The sequence below is a fragment of the Hypanus sabinus genome, chromosome 7 (genome assembly GCF_030144855.1).
Source record: "Hypanus sabinus isolate sHypSab1 chromosome 7, sHypSab1.hap1, whole genome shotgun sequence".
Taxonomy (NCBI): domain Eukaryota; kingdom Metazoa; phylum Chordata; class Chondrichthyes; order Myliobatiformes; family Dasyatidae; genus Hypanus; species Hypanus sabinus.
Window position 1 is genome coordinate 148,304,377 of NC_082712.1, and position 20,599 is coordinate 148,324,975.

The 20,599-nt window shown below is 41.3% G+C and overlaps 1 protein-coding gene across 2 annotated transcripts in view; it reads right to left on the reverse strand.

Moving 5' to 3' along the window:
* abtb2b (ankyrin repeat and BTB (POZ) domain containing 2b) overlaps nt 1-20,599 on the reverse strand; it is a 203,775-nt gene that overhangs the window by 56,887 nt on the left and 126,289 nt on the right. For both annotated transcript variants that reach the window (XM_059975950.1, XM_059975951.1), the window contains exon 3: nt 2,170-2,316. In XM_059975950.1, coding sequence (XP_059831933.1) covers nt 2,170-2,316 — 147 coding nt within the window. The remainder of the gene's footprint in view (nt 1-2,169; nt 2,317-20,599) is intronic.

Below are 20,599 nucleotides of genomic sequence, written 5' to 3' on the forward strand. Positions count from 1 at the left end.
ACTGAAACAGGGCTTGAAGGAAGGGAGGAGTGGCAGCTCCAGAGTCTACAGACGAGTTGGGGAGGATTTCGAGGATGAAGCAGGGGGGTAGGGTGGGTGTTGCCAGTTCTGGTTCAAGAAACAGCTGTCAGGAAGGAGCATATGTTAGCAGAATCTTCAAATGATTTAGCATTGTCAAAGAAAAGGGCAAAGATAAAATAGGATTGTAGGTTTTGGATTAAGGGAAAAGACAATTTTACCCACGATTTTGCAAAAAGCAGATTGAGAGCCAGTAAATAGGTCGCTGACATGACTCCTCTGTTGCTTTGCAGGAGTAGGTCCACCAGTGACAGAGAAAGGGGACACACACAAGGGGGCCCACACCACGCAGGGAAAAAAGGAGGGCCATCAAGTGCAGAGTCCTCTAGTGAAAGAATGCATAATAGGTAAGGCAGGGAGAAAATTATTAAATTATGACAAGACACCAGAGCCAGATAATTCAGAAAGCCCACTAGAATTCCAAAAGTATAGGTGTGAAATTGAAATGGAAATCAGGGAAGCATTGAGAAGGCATATAAAAATGCTGGTAAGTAAAATCAAGGAACATCCAACTGTGTTTTATAAGTACTGCACATAAAGAGTAAGAGGACAGCTAGGAAGAGAGCAGGGCCCCTGAGGGACCAAGGAGGCAACCTCCGCACAAAATGGAGGAGTGGAGATGCAGGTGGATTCTCAATGAAGAGTGTCTGTCTTTATAGAACAAAAGGAGATATGTCAATGTGAAATATTGGGTTGGATTATCACAGTAAAGGAGGAAATGTTTTTGAATTGGATAAAATTCCAGACTTCAATGAAGCAAATCCCAGGCTGTTAAAAGAAGAAGGGGGGGGGGGTGGAGTTGTGGAGGCTCTGACCATCATATTTCATCCCCTCAGCACAGGATTGAAGAACTGCTAATATTGTGCTATTGTTTAAAGTAGAGGAGTGAGATAAAAAAAATGTTTGTCAGTGGCTGTGTGTTTGCTAGTGAGGGGAAAAGTTTAAATGGCAGAACAGTTGGTCAGGCTTTCCGCTAGAGAGTGGTGTGATACGGAGCTCAGATTGACGAAGAAAGAAAAACTCACACTTTTAAAAAATACATGAACAACCAAGAAATGCAGGCCAATGGACTAAGGGTGAAGGATGAAATTAGGCAGAGCTGGTTTTTTTAATGACGACGCAAACAGGATAGGCTGAATAGCCTCATTTTGTCACAGTTATTGGTATGGAAACATGCTCCTTGGTTCCTAAGTATATAATTGTTTCCATCGAGATTTATTAGAAATTATTCCACTTATGTATAGATTTTCATAAATTATATTGTATTCCTTTTTACCTGTAAATGCCTGCAAAAATGTATCTCAATGGTAACAAATATGCACTTTGATAACAAACTTACTTTGAACTTTACATTACCGCCAGATTCTTCCATTCACCTACACAAAATGGACAATTTAGAGGAGCCAATGATTTTAGGTTGATAGGGGAAAGTGGAGCACCCGGAGGAAGCCAGGTCGGTCATGGGGAAAACATACAAATTACACAGAGACAGCAAAGGTATGAGGCAGCAACTCTATTAGCTGTGCTGCTGTGCTGCCCTTCTGCGTAACAAGGTTTTCACGATTCTATGATTATCTTACTGAAGGACAGAATAGACTTGAGTGTTCATGTGGGTTATTTCTAGTAGCAGTCCTGTCAGAATGAAATACTGCATCCTTTATATTGCTGGGAGCAATGCCACAGGGGAACTGGCAGCATGAAGAGACTCTGATAGATTGCTCGGGAATGAGCTCTTTACCACCACTCCCCGTATTCTGAATTCAAATTTTAAATCAGTGGCCGGAGGAAATTATAGAACAGGATGCATGCACTTACCCCAAAGAGAGGGAAACGAAGTCACTTACAATTCCCTCCATGCCTTCCCAGCACATGAATGGATAACAGTGAGGCTGGGAGCCTGGGAGTCTATCTATTCCTAGCTAGAGAGTGGCAAACTGCCCAGCAAACCAATTATAGTGACAAAGAAGTTTCAATTAGAATTAAATACACACATATATACACATAAGCACTCACACACATTTTGTGTATGTATATATACACACACACACATATACATACACACAGTTAAGAACCAAAGGGAAATTAACTCACTCAGCTCTGAAATGCTCCCGACGCACGTTGCCAGTAGTGACTGCTCCAGGGTCCGGAGTTCCAGCTGAGCGTAAGCATCCACCCGCCCATCCTTGGCCGACGGTCCATTGTTGTACAAGCTGAAGTGGGCCGGCAGGGAGAGCACCCCTGCGAAGCAACAGAAAAGTCAGGTCAGCAACACATGTACCGGCAGACGTGCACTTTACTTTGCAATCCGGATTCTTCTCAGTAAGAAGCCTCTGCCGCATGGTGATATCACCTGCTGGTTAAGGCAATGTGCCTATGCCACTTCCTGTGGCTGACAGGACATTTTTGTAGCCAAACATTTAGTGTTTCAGGGGTCTGAGCTTCCTGTTGACATCACACCACGAGTCGCTGCCCACAGCAGTACATAGTCAAAAACTACACTGTTGACCTTGTAAAGTACATCCAATTCCTTTTTATTTAAGGAATAAATAAACAAGGAATAAATATGCCTGTTGTCTGCTTATCCTCCTTTGGATTCTAATTAAAACCTGCCTGCTGTTTAAAATAATGGTTAAGAGTTTGTTGATAATGCTCAAAGTAATCGGGTAAATGTGGAATTCAGTATGTTGCTTCCTGCCAAAAACAGCATCAACAGCGACACACACACAAAATGCTGGAGGAACTCAGCAGGTCAGGCGGCGTCAGTGGAAATGAATGAGCAATCAACGCTTTGGGCTGAGACCTTTCATCAGACCTGGGGAGGAGGGAGGAAGATTCTAGATTAAAAAGATGGGGAGGCGGAAGGACGAGCTAGAAGGTGATAGGTGAAGCCAGGTGGGTGGGCCTGACTCGCCAAGTTGCAATCTTGGATTTTCACTGATAGCTTTGGACTGTTGTGACTTTTGTCCAGAAGCTAGCAGCAAACAATACAATCAGCAGCTGCACCTCACTGGCGTTCAGTCCAGGCTGTGTCATTATTGGTGAACGGTGGCATTGTCAGCATCTGCCTCAACTATCAGTTCTTTGGACATGGGAAACTTGCAAACTAATGTCCCGACATGAGAATGCGGAACTCAACACCAGCAGAACTTGGACAATTGGCAAATATCAGGTTCTGAAAGAATTATGTGTGATACAGAGTAAAACTGAACTGTGGCTAATACATAATTAATACTTGTGACATTTTCCCCTCTTGCGTCTCTTTGCTACCACTAATAATTGAGCCAATTGGTGAAAAGTTTCTTTTCAGGACCTTTTCTGGGATCAGTGGAAATCCCCTCATCTGGAGACATGAGAGCTTCTGCAAGTGAGGCCTCTGTGCCAATCCACAAGTTTGTGCAGGTACCTGTGGCTCCTTGTGGCCAGACTGAGCAGACAAGCTGTGCATACTCTGCATCCCAAAAGAGGCTCAGGCAGCAGACCAGTGGCACCCACAAGCTGTCTCAACAGCTCACGGACCACAAGCTGAGCTCCCTCAGAAATATTCCAATCATACTGCATAAAATCGCGAGGGTACGCATGCAAGCATGATCGACCGACTGTCAGTGCACTGTTTGGCACTGCCAGTCACAACGAGTGGCCCAGATACACCAGCATGGCATTGAATGCCTTCACAAAATGTGCATCTGAGGAGCTGTACACAGAGCAGAGCTTCTGCAACTGCTGTGAGAGAAAGGGCAGAGGAATCTGGTCACAACTTCACCTCCTGCCAAGTAGCAAACAGTAAAGAGGGTTGTGGGCAGTGGGAGCAACCTTCCTGACAACTAAACTCTCTATTTCAGAATTTGATAGAACAGCCTCTCCACACTCAATGGTACTTTATTAGATACACCTGCTCGTTAATGCAAACCTCTAGTCAGCCAATCATGTGGCAGCAAATCGATACATAAAAGCATGCAGACATGGTCATACCAAACATTGGAATGGGGAATAAATGTGATCTAAGTGACTTTAACCATGGAATGATTGTTGGTGCCAGATGGGTAGATTGAGTATCTCAGAAACTGCTCATCTCCTGGGATTTTCATGCACAAGGTCCCTTGCCCCATGACTGAAATGTTCCCACAATCTATGGACTCACTTTCAAGAACAGTTCAGCTTGCATTTTTGATTTTTATTGTTTATTATTCTATATGTTATTATTAGTTTTTCTTTCTTCTTCTATTTGTATTGTTTGCACACTGGTTGTACACACCAGTGAGGCCTTTCATTGATTCTGCTCTGGTTATTGAACTTATTGAGTATGCCTATAAGAAAATGAATTTCAGTGTTGTATATGGTGACATAAATGTCCTTTGATAATAAATTTACTTTGAACTTAAGAGTTTACAGAGAAGGGTGTGAAAACACAACAAACATCCAGGAAGCCAGCAGTTCTGAGGGGAAAAAACACCTTGTTGATGAGAGAGGACAAAGGAGAATGGACAGACTGGTTCAAACTGACAGGGAAGGCAGCAGTATATCAAATAACCACAAATTACAAAAGTAGTGTTCAGAAGAGCATCTCTGAATGTACAACGTGTCGAACCTCGAAGTGGACCACAAACATACACTCAGTAGCCACATTATTAAACACAGGTGGTACCACTGCCTTAGTCTCTGCACTTGAACCGATGGTGAGGTGCGCCTTTTAGCAGTTCTGTAAAAGTGTGAGATAATTTTCTGTTTTGACAAATATCCCTGCTCACATAATATGTTAGTTGAATTTACTCTGATATGAATTTGACGTGGTGACAATGAATCAAGATTTCTGCATTGAAATCTGAGCAGGAATAAAAATTAGGCATCTGGTAAAACAATGAGCAAAGAATGCCAAGAGGTAGGATGTGCAAAGATATTCAATAAAATTTAAGGTGGTAAACTTTTTTTTGTTGCTGTGTCTCTATTAAGCTTCTATGTATTTTTAAGCTCCTCCAGCGAGAGAAAAAAATTCTGATGCATTTACTTTGGTTTGTTGATCTATATGTTGTAGCAGCCAGCCGCTGTGGTTTTCAGTTTGGAAGTCTGAAGGTGGCCATGTAAACAAAGGCTCTTTCATAGGAATACAAGGTCAGTGCTTTGTGACTATTAAAGCCACAGTATCCTTCGCAATATGGACTCTTTGCCAGTTTCACTAACTGAGAAAGAATGCAGCAATCTTTTTCTGTGAGTAATTTTTAGGAGATCCATCTGTTAAGAATTATTGAGTACAGCTGAAGAGATGGCACGTTTCAGAAGTTCAGTTCAGTAATAAAAATTCTACAGTCAAAAACGGCAGTTCAGATGACTTATTCAGTGTCACTGATGATTTTGAAGCTTTTCGAAAGGGAAGCCAAAGTTCTGACTGGAGAATTAAATGTTAAACAGACCCAAGTTTGTCTCTTGCTATTATCTGGATGAAACCATAATCCATTAAGTAAACATACAAATATGGCAATCAAACCCAACTGTTTTACTCCAGATTTTACAGGACTGAAACTATTAAGTTGGCAAGTTCAATCAGCAAACAATACAATTACTCTTGAAATAATTAGCCAATGTTAATAATCAGAAAACTAATATAACTATCAAACGATGCAAAATACTGTAGATTGTGTTTTTGTGCATTGTACACAAGAACAACAATACACATCAAGGACAGTTATCAAAGGCTCAACCTTCACTACCTGCTGAGCTTTCTCTTGCCACCTTCCCAACTACAGTTGACAATCCATCTGTTTCCCACATTTCCAACTACTGGTCCTCAATCCATTCCAACATTCACTTCCCAAGTACCATCCCTACTCTATAATCTCCCCATATCCCAACTACTGGTCCTCAATCCATTCCAACATTCACTTCCCAAGTACCATCCCTACTCTATAATCTCCCCATATCCCAACTACTGGTCCTCAATCCATTCCAACATTCACTTCCCAAGTACCATCCCTACTCTATAATCTCTCCATATCCCAACTACCGGTCCTCAATCCATTTCCTCCCCAACTTCTCAAGTACCAACGCTGTTCCATTCCATCCCCATATTCCCAACTACTGGTCTTCAATCAATTCGGTAACTTTGAAGAATAACCATCACAGATACAAGCATGAACAACCCTGTGTGAAACATGTGGTGTGTGAATCGGGACTACGAGGAGCGTCTGGCCAGTGTAATCTCCTTTGCCTGGGTAATACCTTTGCTATTCTTTGACAATTCAGAACAGTCAGGGATACTTAGCGGGTGTGCACACAAAATAGTTAGTGTATGAATTCACGTACTTGTTTGTTTAAACAGTAAAGGTACTTGTCAGGAGATACAGATCTCCCTTTGCCTCACTAATTATCGTTGTAAGAGGTAATATATTTATGACACTGGTATACACTGTTGGGTAGTCTGATGTTGGGTTGGACCTCAGTGTCAATGCTGGAAATCTCTGTCAACTGTGCCCTCTGGGCAGATGGGATGACTCTCACTGACAATACTGCCAACGGGCCATTGGGATGGACCTCGGTGTGAAAGCTGCTGCAAGCTAATGTGAGAGGAATCAATGAGTCGTTGGCCAGTGAGCTTTTTACCACCGAGTTACTTCTCATCTGGAGGGAGCTATGCAGCCAGGCAAACAGAACTTCAATCGTATCCAACAAGGGAGGTGGGAGTGAACCTGCAGCAGGCAGCACGTGCTGCCAGACCACAGCAGAAGCCTTCTATCTCAGTGCTGAACAACCTCAATTCTCACCGCAGCATCTCCTCACTGAGGCATGGGCAGTTCATTAGCAGGGAGCATCAACAGAGATCAAGGTTTCACACCAGGTTCCTGGCACAACAGCAAGTTATCAGAGTTAATATTCTTAAAAAAGTACAAGTGGAGCATCCCAACTACAGGACCAAGAACCTCAAACCAAATCAGCATTCTGCAGAATAGTACCAGGTGGGCAGATTGCTATACTACACTAGAAATTTTCCTTTTACAAATTTTGTGCATTTCCCTTTTAAGACTGATTATTATGAGCATGGCAACAAAAAAAATGTGCTGTTGTCTTCATTATACTCAAGAGTGATTCTGTATAGCTAACCATAGATACAAAGGTTTAACAGAGTTCACAGTGGAAACGAAAATGAGGGAGCTGGGAATGTAGTTGTTAGCTTGAAATTTTATCTGTGATTACCATCCCAAACAAACTCAGGTCCAGTTATTCCATTCAACTTTGCTTCCGCGAAGACAAGTTCTTACACCTGATATAACCAAACCAAATCTCTGTGAGGTAACCGATATCACATGCACACGCACCATGGGCAGTGCACTTTGTGGTACTCACTAAGGCAGCAACAGGCGCACCAGCCATTCTGAATCCTGGCTTACTGAAAGAAGATTTAAGGGGGCAATGACAAGATCTGGAATCAAAAGCAATGTAAGAAAAAGAACTAGTTCTGGTATAGAATCATTATGCAACATTATCACCTTATGTCTGTACAGTAGTGAAAATTGACCACATTTTTGACTCCACAGCAGTAAGTTGTATGAGAAAATTGTGTTCTGTCATCCAAAGCAAGAAGAAACAATTTATCAATACAACATGCTGAGAACTTGCCAACAAAAGTAACATGAGAGTTGAAAACACAGATCACTTAAGAATTAATATCAAAGAAACTTTGAAGGAAAACTTTAGGAAGTATGTCAAACTGTCCAATTTAATATCATTGCCAACTCTGGAGAACTGACTACTAGCTGGAAGGCCATAAGATACTGCTGTGAAGAAAATCAAAAGGAGAAAATGATCAAAAGGGCAGGACATGGATCAAAGAAGAAAACCACTAGCACCAGTGAGATAACCAGAGCTCACACTAGTGGTTTAATTGACGTGGATCTGCCTCCACAAAGCACAATGTCGGGCTGTAGTGTTGAAGCAAAAGCTGAGGCCAACATTACCAAGTCTGCAATTATTAATTCATCTCATTCAGTGTACCAAGCCACAGGCAGAAATGAACATTTGCCCTCACAAATCAATGTACAGGTGGAGATCCATTTATTTACTGAGATTATAGCACGGAGTGAGACCTTCTGGTCTGAGCCAAGCCACCCAGCAATCCCCCAATTTCATCCTAGCCCAATCACAGGACAATCTACAATGACCTACTAACTGGTACATCTTTGGACTGTGGGAGGAAACCCAAGGAAACCTACGCAGTCATGGGGAGAACATACAAACTCCTTACAGACAGCGGCGGGAATTGAACCCAGGTCACTCATACTGTAAAGCGTTGTGCTAACCACTACACTACCATGTTGCCCCCTGGATGCATGCATCAATCTGATCCAGGGAGCAAAGCTTCGACAATCTTAGCACTGTCCCATTCCAACACAGCAAAGAAAGCTAATTCTGTATTACACTTAACGACAGTTTTGATAGTGTATTTTTTAACCACTCCTCAATGTGAAAGTTATCAATTTGGCACATCCACACTGAGATCAGAGCTTCATACCTGAATTTTAATCAGAGACAACTTTGACTCTCCGCCTGTATCAGGGTAAAGCAATTAACCTGATTTCCTCCTTAAACAAGTTACTTATGAGGTGGGAACAGAACCAACCGCGCGCGGTTTCCCATTCTTTTTCAGGCAATATTTAAGTTAAGCTCAAGACATCAAGGATCTGTTGGTGCTCCAATCCAGTTTAGTATAATGTGAAACCCAGACATTCTTGGTGGAACTCTTGGATTATGGATCAGCCATGTTGCTTTCCTTGCTTATGTGAAAAGTGCCACAAAGATGCCATTAAGAGTTATACCATAAATTCACATTCCCTCAGAATGTCATAAACTGTGTCAACCACAATGACAACAGTATTCCCTTGTTGACATTAATAAACTTCACACTCTATTCTGACTCTTGCCTCAGGATTAACCCATACAATATCCAAGGTAAAGTGAATGGAATCTAGTGCAAGAGTTGTGAGGCGATAACCCCCATTAGATCTGTTGGTGAAGTTAAAGGTGTGTAAAGCTGAAAAGTAAGTTGTCAGACCCCTTGCATGGCCTACAGTCAAGACATAGAATTGGAGACACAAATTTGAATGCTGGCATAAAGCTGGCTGTTCTGAATCAGCTGCTACAGCTCTATCACAATTTTCCATTTGACAAGGGGGTAATTGTGGTTGGTGTATGTGATGAACTGCCTTTACGCACCATTCCTTCGGAGGCTACTTCACAACGGACACACAAAAGATCTGTATTTGCAGCAAAGTTCAAAGCTTTTTGTCATTAATTATCAGAAGGATTGATTTGGTAGAGAGGAAAATGCATAGTAAGGGCCTCCGTATGTTCCTGTTTAAAAATAAAAGATGCATCTGATCCTGAATTTATGAGTTCCTCTGTTCTATGGAGTGGCTTTGATTACAATGAGATGATGCATTTTATTTAATATGTCTTTTCCAGATGAGACGCAGATGGTACACATCACACAATCAGCCTCTTTCCCATTTTTGCTGAAGTTTCATGAACCAGTTAGGTAAAAACTTGAACAGTGCGATGTCTTGAATGCCAACAATGCTGAGAATATTTCAATAGACATGGAATGTAAAAAGGGAGGGGGAGTTCAAACCAACTGGATGGTAAAAGTATTATTATTTCTTTCTCTCTTTCAAATATTCACACTCTAAGCTCCTGTGAAGATGCATGTAGAGGTGAAACCCAAGTGTGATCTTTGGCTGCTTGGTGGGATGGCTGAGATAGGTGGATAGGTTTGGAAAACTAACATACAAGTACATGCTCACTGAAACAATTGCCAATATGACATCATGCATCCTGTCCATATATCTATGTATTATGTTTTCAATTCTTGTACATATTATGAACTTGTCATGCTGCAATTACATCCTCTGGTATTCTACTGGGACAGTAGAACGGTATAATAAGTTTACATTTGCAGTTTTGATAAAAATGTGGATATGGGGATTTCTAATAGCTGGAAATCCCAGATGTGAATGCAGAATTAAGTTTTTAATGAGCTATTAGATGATCCCTGCAGTCCCAGTCTGTCTTTCTCTCTGCTGCCTACAAATTACTGTTTTCCTGTCTTGTTTCCCCTAGTGGTGCATCTCTTGGCCCAGCTCTTTATTTATGTCTTTTTCCTCCATTCTTTTCTGATTCTCACTCATTTATCTTTTTACTGCGGAGGTGGAGAGGGAGCTTTGATGAGCACTCCACGTTACAAAGGGGAAAGAAGCTATTAATGAATGCTTCTGGGGATGGGGCATTTGGCAGCCAACTTCCATTCATTTCCCCAGCCACCCTCCCTCAGGTTTCCCAGACCCTCATTGATTCCTAGAGCTTCAGCAACTTCTTTTAACTTCACAGTACCTTCTCCTTCCTCTTCCCATTATCCTTGCCACTTTCCTTTTGAATTAACTTAACCCCTGAATCAACTAATACATTTCGTTTTTCATTTAACCCATCATTGGTCATCCACTCCTTTCCCCTCATCCAAGATGTCCAGGTGAAGATCAGACCTTTTCATGTTTCCTTATTTTTTCAGTATCCGTTCCAACTGGATTCTCTCAGAGAGTCATTGTTTTTTTCCCCCCAATTTTAATAATGTTACATTTAAAATAATTAGCACAGTTAGGGGGAGGTGCCAGAGGATTGCAGAATAGTTAATGTTGTTCCATTGTTTAAGAAAGGCTCTAAGAATAAGCCAGGAAATTATAGCCAGTGAGCCTGACATCAGTAGTGGGAACATTACTGGAAGGCATTCTAAGGGACTGGATATATGAGTATTTGGATAGACTCGGACTGATTAGAAATAGTCAACATGGCTTTGTGAGCAATAAATTATATCTAACCAGTCTTTAAGAGTTTTTCAAGGAAGTTACCAGAAAAGTTGAAGGCAAGGCAGTATATGTTGACCGCATGGACCTTAGCAAGGTCTTCGACAAGGTCTCACATGGGAGGTTTGTCAAGAAGGTTCAGTCACTTGCCATTAAAAATGTGGTAATAACTTGGATTAGACATTGGCTTTGTAGTAGTAGAGGGTTATCGCTCTGACTGGAGGCCTGTGACTAGCGGTGTGCAGCAGGGATTAGTGCTGGGTCTGTTGTTTGTCATCTATATCAACGATCTGGATGGTAATGTGGTAAACTGGATCAGCAAATCTGTGGATGACACCAAGATTGGGGCATAATGGACGGCGAGGAAGACTAGCAGAGCTTGCAGCAGGATCTGGACCAGCTGGAAAAATGGGCTGGAAAGTGGCAGATGGAACTTAATGCAGACAAGTCTGAGGTGTTGTACTTCAGTAGGACAAACCAGGGTAGGTCTTACACAGTGAACGGTAGGGCGATGGAACAAAGGGATCAATGAATACACATCCATAAATACTTGAAAGTTGCATAACAGGTAGACAGGATCATAGAGAAAGCTTTTGGCACATTGGCCTTCATAAATCAATGTACTGAGTGCAGAAGTTGGGATGTTATGGTGAAATTGTATAAGATGTTGGTGGGGCCTGATTTGGAGTGTTGTGTGCAGTTTTTGTTACCTACCTACAGGAAACATGGAAATAAGATTGAAAGAGTGCAGAGAAAATTTACAAGGATGTTGCTGGGTCTTGAGGACCTGAGTGAGAGGGAAAAGTTGAATAGGTTAGGATTTTATTCCCTAAAATATAGAAGACTGAGGGGAGACTTGATAGAGGTATACACAATTGTAAGGGGTATAGATAGGACAAAAGTAAGCAGGCTGTTTCCATTGAGGTTGTTTGAGACTGCAACTAGAGGTCATGGGTTAAGGATGAAATAGAAATGTTTAAGGGAACATGACGGGGAACTTCTTCACTCAGAGGGTGGTGAGAGTGTGAAATGAGCTGCCAGCACAAGCGGTGGATGTGGTTTCAATTTCAACATTGAAGTGAAATTTGGACAGGTACATGGATGGTGGTGTATGGAGGGCTATGGTCCAGGTGCAGGTTGACGAGACTAAGTTAATGGTTAACTATAGATTAATGGTTCTGCATGTACTAGATGGGCCAAAGGGCCTGTTTCTGTGCCACAGTGTTCTATGATTCTATAGAATGAGAAGAAGTTAAAAAGGGACTTCTGTTGTTTGTTAAATGGTGTTGCACTTTGAATTAATTGACTTCAACAAAATCAATACAAATTGAAACTATTTACAAATGAGTCATACTGCAAAATACCCTGAAAACCTTGGATTTTGTTTAACAAAACTCAAATTTGTGATGGTGAACTGAACTACAATTAGATCTGAAATCAAATTTTATGCGCATGAATTGGAATTCCTACACACGAATATTTCAAGCTAACAGATTTTGATAACTTTTATTACACCTTCACTGAATCTTGCTGCTACAGTTCTATCTTTATTTAATACTCTGTATCTTATTTAACAAGTTATTTAAAACCCGTGCATTGTGTTTCCTGTGAACACATAGCGATTGGCTGCTCGGACAGTAGAATGCTGAGCTAGCATTAAAGAGTAGCTGCCATCTCTAAGGGGGGGCATTTCTCACCACAGAAAACACTAACTCTCTGCTGGCCGGTGAGATACCCTTCACCACTATGGCTGGAGGTAATCAAACTCTTTAGAGGTACTGCTCATGAGTAGATCCAAATCGAAGTAACAAGTAATTCATTTAGCCCAATGGACTGACAATGACCCACCCACACACACTCATCCTCGTACATTCAAATATTATTTTCTCGCCCAATCACTTCTGAACACTAATTGATGATCGCAATAACTGTACATCATTTCTTCATTCTATTCTACTGCAATTAAGTTGTCATTTCATAAGTAAATTACATTTACACTGTTTCTACATTCTCTTATGATTTATATTAATCAATAATTAACTTCATTTGCTTCCTCTGATGTCCTGTCACCAAACCAGTCCAGATTTTATCATAAGAGTTAGCTTTCACAAGCAATTTTATGTAATCTCATCATTGAATGCCATTTATAAGATTTGCAAGTCAAAGCAGCACTAACACTGATGCCTTCAATATTCAATTCGGATATCCCACCTATCACCTATCCGCCCTGAAAATACTCAGTAGTCTGATCTAATATCTTTTCACCCATCTCATAAAATATGCACTTCTGTGCAAAAATCTCACCTTGCCCAACAACACAAAGTGTATAATGGCACTGAATCAGCCTACCCGCTAAATCTGTAAACTCTTAAAGGAAATACCATAAATTTAAACCGATACGCCCCATTTATTCTGAACACATTCTGACACCATAATCAATCCTTTCAGATGATCCCTTATTCAATTCTTCAACTGTCACAAACACTAGACAGAGAAATAGGTGTGAAAAAAAGAGGGGGGGGGGTTAAAAAGCCTCGGGCAATAACCAGGTTGGAGAAATAACTTGAAAGTAAAGGGTGTTCAGTACTAATGTATAAAATGCAGCAATAAAGATTCTTAGTTCTCTTGCTGACCCATCCCAGATAGGTTGAAATGAAGTTTTGCTTTTCACTACACTTTAAAGATAATGCTTTAAATCACTTGCATTTATCTAACACAGAATATACAAGTCTGATCCAATTCCAGCTCTTCCCTTGGTAGCACTTTGCAAAATTCCTTTCCATTTGGCCTTTGTCCCTAATCCATTTTAACAGACATCGTACCAAGCAAAGAACTCAACTTCTTTATCGATGACAGACGCACTATGTGCAACCTGTTTTGAAATTCCTTCCAGGTTTGAACACACACATCAATTAATGGTCAATTTTAAGACAGGCACAAAAATTTCACATTCCTTATAGCAGCATTTTTAATATTTCACGGTAATATTTGAATAAAATAGTAAACATATTGTTTGATTAAGCATGTTTTTATTGTTTATGCAATGAATTGTGGGTTGATGTAAAAATATGTCAATGGCATATTTCATTATGTCACTACATCATATGTGGATGTCTTACTTAAAGTAAAACAAAGATAGACTTGCATTCCCGATTCCCTTATTTTCCTTTCAATTAGTTTTTATGTTTTGGAGAGGAAGCTTTCAAAGAACCAGAGATGATTACCTACCTGTTGAAATGCAGTGAGATATTTGAGTTAGAATGGACTTAGCTGAAGCCTATCTACAGATGGAAATGGAAGAAAAGTCCAAAGAGTTTCCTCAGCACAAAGGGCTATAATAGGCTTATTTTTGGAGTAGCATCTACACCTACACTCTTGCATAAAGCTATGGACCAGGTGCCGCAAGGCTGCTCAGGTGCTCAGTGTTACCTGGATGGCATCATTGTTACAAGTAAGAATGACAAGCAACATCTCCAAAATCTCAAGACAGTGTAAAAAATATTAGAAGATTATAGGATCAGAGCATGAAGTAACGAGTGTGAATTCTTTAAACCACGCATCACTTACTGTGGTCACACCATTGACACACAAGAATTACACAAGTGTGCTGAGAAAATTCAAGCAGTGGTGGATGCCCCAAGGACAAAGGTCATGTCACAGTTGCAGTCCTTTTCTGGATGAGTCAAATTACCTTAACAGGTTCCTGCCAAACCCAGCTACAGTGCTTCATCAATTGAAATCATTACCGCAGATCAGGAAGAAATGGCAATGGACAAAGCCGTGTGAGTTGGCTTTCAAAAAGATAAAGGAAGTGGTGACATTAGACATTGTATTCACACATTATGATCCACAACATTCAGTCAAGTTTCCCTGTGATGTCTCAGATTAAGAGATAGGTGCAATCGTGTCGCATGTTACAAAAATTGGTCAGGGTCTATCCAAACCAGAAACCCTGGTTCAATAACTCCATGCATGCTGCACTCACTGTGCAAGACGGAGCTTTCGCTGTCAGTAATCACCAGGAACTCAGGAAATGCGGCTATGATCTATGCAAAGTCATCAAGCCAGTGAAATGACAATACAGGGACAAGATCCGGGGCACAACTTTCCACCAGCAACACATGCAGCTTATGGCAAAGGTCTGTACACCATTGCAGCCTTCAAAGATAGACACGGTGGTGCTGCCAACATCGCTGTCTCTCTCCCAGATACACTATATCTTTTTTACATTTGGTTCAATGTCGCCAACACTGAGCCCCCAGGGAGAGCTGCTGAAGCCACCTGCACCTTGGTCATCTCTGAGGCTGAAGTACGCAGGTGTTTCCATTGAGTGGACAGCCACAAGGCTGTGGGACCAGACGGCATCCCAGGGCGGGTACTCTGAGTGTGTGCAGCAGAAATGGCTGGTGTGTTTGCAGACATTTTTTTTTACCTCTTCCTCTCCCAGTGTAGAGTACTCTGCTTCAAAATATCCTAATTGTCTCTGCACCTAAAAATTCCAGGTAACATGTCTGGACGATTGGCATCCTGTTGCACTCACCTCAATAATAAGCCAATGTTTTGAGAGGCTGGTCAAGGATTACATCTGCAGCCTGCTGCCACCCACACGGGACCCCCTACAATTTGCCTACCAACACAACCAACTGACAGATGACACAACAGCCACTGCTCTTCGCGCTGTCCTTACACATCTGGAGAAGAAGGATGCTTATGTGAGAATGCTGTTCTTGGACTACAGTTCAGCATTCAACACCATAGTTCCATCCAGGGTCGACAAGAAGCTCAGAGACCTCGGTCTTCAACCTGACTCGTGCAGTTGAATCCTAGACTTCTTGTCAGATCACTGGCAAGTGGTAAGAGTGGGAACCCTCACCTCTGCCCTCTGACCCCCAACACAGGAGCCCCCCCCCCAGGGCTGTGCCCTAAGCCCCGTCTTTACTCTCTGTATACACATGACCATGTCACCACCCACAGCTCCAAACTGCTATTTAAATTTGCCGATGACACTACATTGATTGGCCTTATCTCAGATAATAACGAGGCAGCCTACAGAGAAGAAGTCATCACCCTGACACAGTGGTGTCAAGAAAATAACCTCTCCCTCAATGTTACAAAAACAAAGGAGCTGGTTGTGGATTACAGGAGGAATGGAGATAGGCTAACCCCTATTGACATCAACTTCAAGTTCCTTGGTATACACATCACTGAGGATCTCACGTGGTCTGTACATACTGGCTGTGTGATGAAAAAGGCACAACAGCGCCTCCTTCGCCTGAGATGGTTGAAGAAGTTCGGAATGAGTCCCCAAATCCTAAGGACTTTCTACAGGGGCACAATTGAGAGGAATCCCCACTGGCCATATCACTGCCTGGTCCGGGAACTGTACTTCCCACAATCGCAGGACTCTGCAGAGAGTGGTGCGGACAGCCCAGCTCATCTGTGGATACGAACTTCCCGCTATTCAGGACATTTACAGTGAAAGCTGCATAAAAAGGTTCACTGGGGACCCAGGTCACCCTAACCACAAACTGTTCCGCAGCATAAAAGTCAGGACCAAGAGGATCCGGGACAGCTTCTTCCACCAGGCCATCAGACTGATTAATCCAAACTGACACAACTGTATTTCTAAGCTATATTGACTGTTCTATTGGATATCTTACTGTACAATACTATTTATTACAAATTACTAGAATTTGCACATTGCACATTCAGTGTAACGTAAAGATTTTTACTCCTCATGTATGTGAAGGTAAGAAATAGAGTCAATTCGATTCAATGATGGAAGTTGGCATCATGCTCCCTTACTGCTACAGAGATAAATTACACTCAGATTGACAGTGAGGTCTTGAATCTGGTTTAGGGTGTAATGATGTCCTCTCTCACCGTAGGCTTGTAGTGATTTAGCTGTTACTGTGAATGCAAACTAACAGCAACAGAACTCGACAATGCATGGGAATAACAATGAAAAGTCCATTACCAGTAAACAAATAGGTCTAGGGTGGGTATATTTCAGGTAAACACAAAAACATAAGAAGTTTGAATGCTTCTTCTAAGGGGAAAATAAGACAATTACCTGACACACCCATGTAAATATACTGTTCACCAGGAAACATAGAAAACCTACAGCACTATACAGGCCCTTCGGCCCATAAAGCTGTGCTGAACATGTCCTTACCATAGAACTGCCTAGGCTTACCCATAGCCCTCTATTTTTCTAAGCTCCATATATCCGTCCAGGAGTCTCTTAAAAGACCCTATCATTTCCACCTCCATCACCACCGCCAGCAGCCCATTCCACGCACTCACCACTCTGCGTAAAAAACTTACCCCTGACATCTCCTCTGTACCTGCTTCCAAGCACCAAAAAACTGTGCACTCTTGTATTAGCCATTTCAGCCTGGGGAAAAAGCCTCTGACTATCCACATGACCAATGCTTATCATCATCTTATACACCTCTATCAGGTCACCTCTCATCCTCCGTCGCTCCAAGGAGAAAAGCCCGAGTTCACTCAACCTATTCTCATAAGACATGCCCTCCAATCCGGACAACGTCCTTGTAAATCTCCTCTGCACCCTTTCTATGATTTCCACATCCTTCCTGTAGTGAGGTGACCAGAACTGAACACAGTACACCAAGTGGGGTCTGACCAGGGTCCTACACAGCTGCAACATTACCTCTCAGCTCCTGAACTCAATCCCACGATTGGTGAAGGCCATTACACCGTATGCCTTCTTAACCACAGAAGCAATAATTTATCTCACACCAGTATAAACTTAAATTGAAATTGTATTAATGAAATATTTTAAATTATAACTGTAATATATGGATCTATTTCTTTTAATGCAATTACTGCCTTAACACTACCTAGTGGCTGATAACTTATGCATGCGCATTGATTTGTAGTTCTCTCTATACATGCTCATTTGGGTGGCTCTCTCTTTTTCTCTGCAATGTGAGTAGACGAGCTAAACCCACTCCAGTGTGTGTGCCTTTATATAATTGATATGCAGTTGCACAGTCACGACAATAACAAACAAAAATAAAGAAAAAGACCTGTCACTTATATGTCAAAGTATATTGTGCACGTAATCGTTGAAGCTCATTGTTGCATAATCATTCAGATTTGCTTCACTTCGCTTGCTCACGGTACAGGAATGATTCTGCCCTGAAGTACCAGTCCAAGTGAAAAAATAACGATCCAGGCAACGTCCACAGAAAAAGGTGTCAAACTTTATCCAATGTCATCCACTAACTGGCTCACTAAAGTTAGTTGTACATTTCCCTGAAACCATAGTCTGCATAAGTATTTTCTGTCATCTGCGTCTGTCCTTCCAAATTTACTTCTCTGAGTGTTTCACTGTGTTTCTTCGGTACTGTTGGTTCTCTGTTTCCATTCTCTGCCTTTCTCTTTCCTTCTCGAAACGTCTTCGATGCCACGCTCTCTCCAGAAAATGGCTACCCAAAATTTTCTCAAACATCCTTATTGACAAAACGTTAACAAAGCAAATACTATCGGCTAATTACAACAAGCCTAACTTAATCAACTGAAATATTATTTTAACAGCAAAATGAAACATCTGATTGAAACTGTGTATTATCAAATGTATAATGCAATTAAAATTACACTTTTTTTAAGATCTTGGAGGAGATTTGCAAAAAATAAAATGCCCAAAAGCATAACTATATTAATGACATAGAACATGGTCTTAAACCAGGGTATTACAAACATTTCAACCAATACCTATATGGGAGAGAGTTTATCCCCGTCACTGATCATCAACCACTGGAGTCCATTTTCAATCCCCAGAAGGTGATTACACTAACAGCAGCAGCACAAATGCAGAGATGAACTCTGTTTCTTGGAGGACACAAATACTAGATCAAGTTCAGGAAAATGCTGATGGATTGTCCTGTTTACCCTTAGAAAATATCTGAAAAATTTACAAAAGAGGACTCTCCTCTTGACATACTATCCCAGATGCAAATTGAAAGCCTCCCTATTACAGCAGAGATGATTCAAATGGAAACCATCACTGTCTGAGGTCTATATGGCCATCCAAAATGGCCGGAATGTGCAGCAGGAACTCCAATTCCCCCCATTTTTACCAGCACCAGGATGAATTTGCCCTTGACTGGAGTTGCCTCATGTGGGGATTAAGAGTTGTACCATTCTAGCTAAGAGCTGAAGCGTTAGAGGAGGTACAATGAGGTGTGGTCAAAATGAAGGCATTCGCTCAAAACTTTGTCAGGAGGCCTGCGACAGATCAGCAGATTGAGCAGCTTGGCATGCATTGCTTAGGATCCAGAAGATGTTAAACGCAGCACCTCTGCATCTCTGGGAATGGGCAGCATCACCCCGGCAGAGGATTCACGTCGATTCTGTCCGACCATTCACAGGGACGAATTTTTTTAGTATTAGTTGATGCAACTACAAAGTGGCCAGAAGTGTTCCCAGTTGTCTCCACTGCAGCCTCACACACAGTTAATGTGTTGAGAAGCCTCTTTGCAAGGACTGATGTTCCAGAACACTTAGTCAGTGACAATGACGTGGAACAGTTTCAGTCATTCCTGAAAATGATGGAATAAGACACAGTAAATCTGCACCATACTACCCAGCAACAAGTGGCTTCAACAGCAATTAATTATTCAGCCCTGAATGGAGACAATTTAAAATTTATTATGCCTGTATATAGAAGTTGTAAATATATTGCTTGATTAGCCTTCTTTGTTTTCATAATGAATTGCAGGTTAAATGTAAAAATATTTAATGGCATACATCATTACAATGCCACGGCATACATGTACGTCTTGCTTAAAGTAAAAACAAAGTCAGAATCAAATTCCAAACTCGCATGTTTTCATTCAATTAGATTTTATGCTTTAAGAGTCATGAAACATAACCCCTATTCTTCACAGACATGTGCTGATAATTATGTGAAGCACCATTTAAAAAAAAGATTCAACTGGTGTTAAAAATAGTGTTATCAGACGTTGTTTTGTAAAATTGGTTGAAGTACACAAGAAAACCAGGTAAATAAAAAAATCCATTTTTAGCTCCAACTCACGTCTAAATGGAAAATAAACAGATTTTAAATAAGCATTACACTTTGAAGGAAAGGGAGCCAAAACACAATCAAAATAAAAAGGTATAAATGTTCCAGAAAGCAAAATCTGTCGCAGGACATTGCTATCAACGCCATAGTCCATGGGTCAAGTACTGATCCTTGTCTGATTGATAGAGTGAGTTTTTGGTATGAGAGTTTCACAAGAAGTTACAACTGGTTCTGTTGAATTATTTTAAATTTATTTTCAGCACTGTTGATTCTTTTCTTTAATTCAACTGGCTATCATTCCTCACATTTTCAGTGCATCAAGAAATCAAGAAATGTGGAGATAATGCAAACTACAGATTTTACAAGGAATTATGCAAATATTTCTGGAACTAGCAGACCTGGGTCTCATTTTTGGTGATGCAGGAAACACTGCAATTAATAACATCAAACCCCTACCTAACCCCACAGTCACACAGCCCTCAAGAACTCCCATCAGCACCAGCAGCCCCACACAGCAGTCCAACCGAGAGTGAATGACTGAGATCAATTTAAACATTAGCAGGCTGATCTCGCTGGCAGTTCTGGGATTTGTCCTAAAACAATACAGATGCAAGATCCCTGCTCCATC